General features: G+C 39.3%; 1 protein-coding gene across 1 annotated transcript; it reads left to right on the forward strand.

Moving 5' to 3' along the window:
- The first annotated feature begins 6,710 nt into the window (after positions 1–6,710).
- Positions 6,711–7,724, forward strand: TAAR5 (trace amine associated receptor 5). Its single transcript, XM_046006380.1, has one exon. It carries the CDS (start codon positions 6,711–6,713, stop codon positions 7,722–7,724), a length of 1,014 nt encoding a protein of 337 aa, XP_045862336.1.
- The last annotated feature ends 747 nt before the right edge of the window (positions 7,725–8,471 follow it).

Here is an 8,471-nt window from a genome sequence, read left to right on the forward strand (position 1 = left end):
TCTTTCTGTCTTTCTCTTCTTTCTTCTACCACATAAAGTTATTTTGTAACTTTATGGACAGGGACAGATTTGCCCCTTGTGGACCTTTGGCAATGTCTGGAGACATTTTTGGTTTTCACAATCAGGGAGGAAGGGCTACTGACATCTAGAAGGTAGAGTGAGGAATACGGCTCAACTCTACAATGCACAGAGCAGCCCCCACAAAAAAAGATTATCTGGCCCCAAACCTCAAGAGTTCCATGGTTGAGAAGCCCTGCTTTAACCTTAGCGAAGCACATAGCCTCAATATTCACATCTATGTAGATTTCTTTAAATATATTTATCTCCAGCTATATCATTTCTTCCAAACTTGAGTCCTTCATTTCTTATTACCAGTGAAGTATCTTTCTGAATGCTCCATCAAGATCTCAAACTCAGCGTATCCAGCATCCTCCCTCTGTGTGCACCTTACCACCCCAAACCTCTTTCTCTGATTCCTGCTTTGTATCAGAGTTGAACGTATACAGGTGTGTTGTTTCCTCACTAGACTAGAAGCTTCTTTTGTTTGACACTGGACCTTTCTATTTTCCATTTTTTGTATCCCACAGTGTCACGTATGGTTCCTTTTCCATAAAAATCTTTGAACATATTCACTGGATAACAGAAACATAGAAACTCTGAAGAAAATGGGAGTTACTCAAATTCAGAGAAATAAACAATTATAAAGTTAAACAAGTGGGGGCTCCTTCTCTTGGGAGAGAAGATGGAAGAAAGAGCCTATTTATAAAGAAGAAATTGAACTGAATTTAATTCCTGTTTGGTCATATGTGTACCATATGTGTACCTCCACGTGGGGGTGGGGACAGGGCCAACAGAGGTGCTTAGAGGAAAATGACTTACTGACTCAGAAACATTTGCAACCATTAAAATGAAGCTTTCATGCTCATAGAGTGAGCTTCCTGAGAATAGAAATAAGATCTTCCCTTCCCCTTCCTAGTGACTCACTGGTGGAAGTGCTTCATAGAATGATTTCGTCATATAGAAATATTGCTCACTATCTTGAAATGGCAGATATTGGGAAATTTCTCAAATGCAGATATTCAATAGAAGGACTCTTCGAGCCAGGTAGAATATATCTGCAAACTTAGACCTGTCTATATGCAGCTGATGCAATTTATTTATAACTTGGCCTATTTTTGCAGGAAGTAAGGTTGCTTTTCAGAATGCTAACCTTCAGACACTGATAAGTTGAAAAGACAAAACTTGTTACCATTAGCAGAGGTTTTAATGTTAAGTGCATTTTATTACAATAATTCTTATAGTACTATCAGAATATTTGGTTAAGAAAACCCCTCCATTCTATGATCTGGCCAAATGACATCACCCATCCAGGCAGGACATCTTAACCCTAGAGGTTTCTAATGTTTATATATATATTTATATAAATTTTAGTATAATTATATATAATATTATCATATAATACGTATAATCATATAATGATATGTAATTATATAGTTTATATACTTTTATATAATTACGTATAAAATTATATAAGTTTGTACAATTATGCATAAATTATATAAATATGTTTATATAATCATATAACATAATAGATATATGTAACATAATATATAATATACACAAATATATACACACAAATATATAAATCTTAAATGCTATTGTGAACGTTTTTGCTTTTTTGACTCTATCCTCACAGTAAACTATTTATTGGGAGTGACTCATTACTCCAAAACACATTTAATAATATCGCTATCAGGTTGAGAATTTCCGATACTCTCTGGATCTATATTGTTCTGTTGAATATTAAGAACCTCCAGTGGGGCACCTGGGGGATTCAGTCAGTTGGGCACCTGCCTTTGGCTTGGGTCATGGTCCCTGGATCCTGGGATGGAGCCCCATATCAGGTTCCCTGCTCAGCGGGGAGTCTGCTTCTCCCTCTCTCTGCCCTTCTCCCTGCTTGTGTGCTCTCTTTCTCACTCTCTCTCAAATGAATAGATATATATTTTTTTAAAGTGTCTCCTGAGGACTGTACTTATTATTTGGTCATTTGAATATAGCATATTTAGGTCTTGAGATGTTTCAGCAAATTATTGTTATTATCAAGGGACAGGATTTGAAATCAAAATAGGTTTTGAGATGCTTAGTAGAGTATTGGTTTATTCTTTAATGGTTGCAGGTTACAATCCTTCAGGAGGCTATTTCCTCTGCCCCTAATCCTGAAGGCAACATGCCAGAGGCTAGGGTACTCCTTCTGTTTGAAGAATCAAAGAAGCAGGAGCAGTTCCTCAGGCTTTAGGCTGAGCGAGACCTCCTTCCTGCATCTGATGGGGTAATAGAGCACTGCAGGATGGCAGGAACATTTTACCATCTGCTTTCCATGATGAATCTTCCTTCCTCTTTAGGGATTCAACAAGGTACTTGAAACTCTAGAACCTAGGGACTGAACAGGAAGGGCAGCCCATCACTCAGTACATAACTCATTATGTCGTTTGATCTCAGAATAGCCTAAAACATGTGACAATATCAAGGAACTCGGATCTGAGGCCACAGGTCCTTTTTGTAGGCCAGCATTTTCTTTTGCCCACTAAAAGCATAGCTAAACAGAGGAGTAATGAAAGAGCAAGTGGAAGCTTCTGTTGCAGTCATAATCACTCCTCACCTTCATAAAGAACTTTTTCATGTACAAAAGATGCCCATGAATATCAGCTCAAATAATACTCAAAATAATACCACATGCTCTTCTCAAGTGGGAGGTGGCTAGTCCTAGGAAAAGTGAACCATTCCATTATTATTCCATATCCAATGTTCCTCTTTCCAGAATGTATCTAGGTTGACTAGAGCAGCCATTACCTCAGGAGGAGATGGCTGTCATGGACACCGTGCTCTCTGTATTGAAAACCACTCAGTTCAGTAAACATGTACTGACCATCTACTAAGTGCCAAGGGCTACTTTGAGTGTTTGTGGTTCAGAGATGAATAAAACTGAAATCCTGGCTGCAAGGGAGTTACAGGCTAATAGGAGAGACATAGCCACTTAATGACACAACATGGTATTATGTCCTGTGATAGAGCCAAGCACAATAAGCTATGGGAATATGGATGGGGAAAATTTTGCCCAGGTTGGGGTATGGGGAAAACTGTCTACATTTTAGGTCAAAGGAATGTGTCATCAGATTGAACAAGGGAGCCATTTCTAACCACTGAAATAGCTAATCTTAACATTCCCTATAACCTCTAGCTCAAACCCCTGTTCCTTTAAGAGATTACGCAACTTCTCCAATATTATAAGATTCAAAGCCAGGTCTATCTCTTGAAGAAGCCCATAGTTTTACCTGATCTACTGCTAACCTAAGTTTTTCTTTTCATATGCATTTAATTGGTCTTTGGATTACAGAGGGGCTATTAAAAACTGGAAAATTTATACTCCTTAAGTTCTGAAATAGCATATTTATTTAATTATCTTTAAGGCAATTTTTTTTTACAATTCTTTCTGTTAGAGAAAAAGAAAAGAAAAGAAAAGAAAACCCTCACTTCCTCAGACCTTAGTCATCAACAGTGATTGCTGTTTTAGACTACAAAAATGAGCAGAGGAAATTCTTACTTAAACCTGCCTGTCCCTAACATTGCTGAAGATTTACTTGTTCCTTGGACATCATTGGTTAGATTTTATTCTTTTGTAGAATATCGCCTAGTCACCTTTCTCTCTGCTGGACCAAAACTCATAGTTTATTTCAAGGGAGTCTGACATTGCTTTGGGGGGAAAACATTAATATTCCTGTCTTGTGGTCTAGACTAGTGGCTTTACTGATATTAAAATAGCAAGACTTATTGTTAAAATCCTAAATCTAAACAACACTTTTGACTATCTCATAAACATTTCACTTACACTTATTTCCTGCTTCTTAAAATAAATAGCCACTTTGATGAAAGCGGGGGGAAAGGAGCATCACTGAATCCTGAGATAAGCAAGAAAACCTACAGGCTCTAGACTCCAATGACTTTTGCTCCTAGCTGTTATGTAACTGGAATGTATTTCTGAAAGTCAGTGGAAGAGGGGACGAGAGCCTTAACTTGGGAGGGTTGACACAGCGTCTGAACTAATATCCACTCACACTCTTGTCTGTCCAATTCTGCCTTCTCTGTGACAGGAACTGTTCTTAATACTCATTCATCGTCATGAAAAAATTGTTGTGTAGGTAGTGTATTATACTGAATTATTGGATGAGAAAGCTGGGTGCAGAGAATTAGGTAATCTCTGATCTAGGAACCACAAAACTAGAAATAGTCTTTTGAAATTCTGTATCTCCAAATAGGCTTGTGATTGCATATTGCATTTCAGGTTTGATGTAATACATCCCCCCAAACAAACAAAAAAACACAGAACTTTTTTTTTTTAAGAGAGAATTTCCTCCTTTAGGCCTTTTTTTTTTTTATTTGTAAGGGATTTGTCCCTATTTTTCACACACTCTTGGTCAGATTAACTTAGAACTGTAGGACTTCCTGGCTGATTGCCGATGGACTATGCCTTATAAACTGAGGAGTGTCATGGTTTGTGGTAATGCAGGATCCTTCCTGGTCTGATTATCAAGTTCTGGAGTCAGAAATCTGTTTCGGTGCACATGGACTTCGTACAAGGCAAATTTTCAGCAATCACTACTGGGTTTAGCCCAGACTGTGTAGAGAAGGTAGAGATGCCTGCCAACTTCCTTCAGTTTTTTCTTCATGTTCTTTCCTTCATTATTTTGACCTTCATTATTTTGACCTCTACACCTTCTATGAAAGGCTCTGCTGGCAGATGTAATCTCTGTCACCTTTAGAATTATGTCATTTTTGCAACGTCATTTTGACTTATGTTGTGTAATGATCTCTCTAAGGCCATAAAGAGGCATTTCATCCTCTGGAGGTTTGGTACCAAGAATCAGAGAGAGCAGAATATGGTTGAATATATTATTTTCCTTGATAATATCCATGTGAAGTAGGGACGTGTAAGTCTAATTATAGGTACTCTTACCAATTAGGAGACAGAAGGATGAAGGGTATAAATCATGACCCAAGCAGTAACAGAACCAGAATATCACTGCTGTGGTCAGGGCACTGTTTCACCTACTGTGATTTCTTTAACCAAGATAAAACATAAGAGCTAAAAAACAAACAAACAAACATGATGAATCCAATGTGGGGGTCACAAACCAAAGGGCTTGTGATCAATTATTCTCAACTATTTTGTTGAAAAAGTGAATATGAATAATCCTCAAGCAGAAGGGATATATGAAACTTAACAAAAATAAAACTAAAGAACATATAAAACCAGTGTCTTCAATTATCTCTAATCAATTGGCAGGATAAATGATCCTGTCCCGAGTAGGAGCCTCAAACTACTGAGACTTGTGAATAGTGTAAACTAGGTCCCTTGGTGCTCCTCTAGCCCTCATTTGTGTGACATACAACACTGAGGACTAGTTTCTATGTGGAGTATAAAATCATGTCCTGATTGCACATCTGTCATCTTTGCTGCTGGGAGAGAATTCTACATACCTATGTTCACCTGCTACAGGAAGGGCTTCTTCTCATGAAGTGATTCTGATTCCTACCTATGTAAGCAGCTTAGATACATTGAATTCATTTTATTAGAACTTGTTTAAAATGTCACAGGTTAGTGCTAAGATAGAAGAAATACTTTTTCAAACCACATAGCTCTTTAGAGATGTATAAACAATGTGTGTTCTCTTTAAGAATTGTGCAGCAGCAGAACTGAAATCGGGTCATTCTCTACAGTTTTAATTATTTGCATTTTAAATTATTTTCTTGGGAAAGTTGACATGTAATTAAAAAGCTTAAGCTGTTCATTTTACTGTCATTTTATTTAATTCTTGAAGAGAGGAGCCAGAAGTTACTCCTTCCCCAAGTGATGACTTGTTACAAAGAACGAATTCTTCCCTTGGTTCAGACTTATAACTTAAAGTCTCACTTTACAGGGGAGTGGGGTTATGGACACGGGGGAGCGTATGTGCTATGGTGAGTGCTGTGAAGTGTGTTAACCTGGCGACTCACAGACCTGTACCCTTGGGGATAAAAATACATGATATGTTTATAAAAAAATAAGAAGTAAATAAAAAAAATTTTTTTTTAAGATTTTATTTATTTATTTGACAGAGAGAGATCACAAGTAGGCAGAGAGGCAGGCAGAGAGAGAGAGGGAAGCAGGCTCGCTGCTGAGCAGAGAGCCTGATGTGGGACTCGATCCCAGGAACCTGAGATCATGACCTGAGCCAAAGGCAGCGGCCTAACCCACTGAGCCACCCAGGCGCCCTAAATAAAAAATTTTTTTAAAAGTCTCACTTTACATTTGACAATGGGTGAACTTATCAAAATGGCAGAGGCACCCTCTCAATTATTGTATAACGCCTACTGTGACATTGCCTGTTTTGTCTTTGTGGGAACATTTAGCTTACATTCTTTTTTTTTTTCCTTGAAGATATAGTCTACACTAATTTCAAAAGTGCCAGTCAGACAAAAGAGACTTAGCAGAGAAGCGACACTTATGAGATCTTAAATCCCATGTTGCTTTGATTTTTGGAGCACATTTTATTCAGTACCTGAGGAAATTGTACTAGGTTCCAGACTACTCTTCAGTTTCTCCTCTACATCTTTTTTTGGGGGATGGGACAGGTGGCCAGTTCCCAGAGAGAGAGGGAAAGAAGAAACCATAAATGAGCGCTGTCCTCATCCAAGCTGCTGAAGAACACTCGACAACATTCTGCTACCAGGTGAATGGGTCTTGCCCCAGGACAATCCATCCTCTGGACATTCGGTTGGCCATCTACCTGGCCTGTGCATTAGGCATGGTGATTACGGTCCTAGGAAATTTGTTTGTAGTGTTTGCTGTGTCCTACTTCAAAGTGCTTCGCTCTCCCACCAACTTCTTGCTGCTTTCCCTGGCCCTGGCTGATATGTTTCTGGGTCTGCTAGTGCTGCCCCTCAGCACCGTTCGCTCAGTAGAGAGCTGCTGGTACTTTGGAGACTTCCTCTGCCGCCTGCATACCTACTTGGACACCCTCTTCTGCCTCACCTCCATCTTCCATCTCTGTTTCATTTCCATTGACCGCCATTGTGCCATCTGCGAGCCCCTGATCTATCCCTCCAAGTTCACGGTCAGGGTGGCTGTCAGGTACATCCTGGCAGGGTGGGGGATCCCAGCAGTTTACACTGCCTTCTTCCTCTACACAGATGTGGTAGAGAATGTGCTCAGTCAGTGGCTGGAAGAGATGCCTTGTGTTGGCAGTTGCCAACTGCTATTCAATAAGTTTTGGGGCTGGCTAAACTTTCCTATGTTCTTTTTCCCCTGCCTCATCATGATCAGCTTGTATGTGAAGATTTTTGTGGTTGCCACAAGGCAGGCTCAACAGATCAACACCTTGAGCAAAAACCTGGCTGGGGCTACCAAACGTGAAAGAAAAGCTGCCAAGACTCTGGGCATCGCTGTGGGGATATACCTCTTGTGTTGGCTTCCCTTTACCATTGACACGCTGGTTGACAGCCTTCTTAACTTCATTACACCGCCACTGATCTTTGACATCTTTATCTGGTTGGCCTACTTCAACTCAGCCTGCAACCCTATCATCTATGTTTTTTCCTACCGATGGTTCAGAAAGGCACTGAAACTCTGCCTGAATCGGGAGATCTTCTCATCTCGGACACGCACTATTGATTTGTACCAAGAATGACTTCTTTAACTGAATGCAGGCAAGGGGTAGGAAGGATGAATGGTGCTGTGGCAGTGGGCTGTGTGGTGTCACGAGATTGTGGACATGCTTTTTAGGGCACCACTGTTTGAGTGGTGGAGAAAACAAAAATCATCTTAATTTAAAAAAAATACAGTCCTTCTTTATTCAGTGTTTCTATAGGAGAGTGTAGGAAAGGAGAGAATGAAGTCAACTGAATATTCCTTGGATGAGTTAAAATTCTGTGAAAATATTAGGCTCCTTGTTTGTTACTTTGTTGAGACAGAGGAGATACAGAGGTGAAGGAAAAGAGCACAGAAGCTGGGATTTCTGAATTCTCTCCTGGTCCTGCTATCTGGCAGTGCCAGGTGAGACTATTTTGGCAATCTTTGAATTCCTTTGTATCTCCCAGAGTTTCAGCTAGAAAATTAGGGTTTCATACTGTTTGTTCTCTAATGTCTCCTGAAGCTGAAATTTGTATAATTTAATTTTCAGCAATGTTACTTGCATCCTAATTTCACATCACTCTTTACTGTCATAGTTAAGTGTTTGGACTGTTTCTTTTTCATAATGTTCCCTTTAGAATCCCTGTCTTTGTGGAACCCCACCACTAAACAGGATTGTAAGCCGGATTTGTCCATTTCAAAGATTACTGAGTAAATGTACTATATTCTTAAATGGAAATCTCCTCCCTTTCCTTTAATAATTAAAACTTGGAAATAGTGGACTATTTTGTAAAGTGATAATGAT

This window comes from Meles meles, chromosome 5 (genome assembly GCF_922984935.1).
Source record: "Meles meles chromosome 5, mMelMel3.1 paternal haplotype, whole genome shotgun sequence".
In the NCBI taxonomy this organism is placed as follows: Eukaryota; Metazoa; Chordata; class Mammalia; order Carnivora; family Mustelidae; genus Meles; species Meles meles.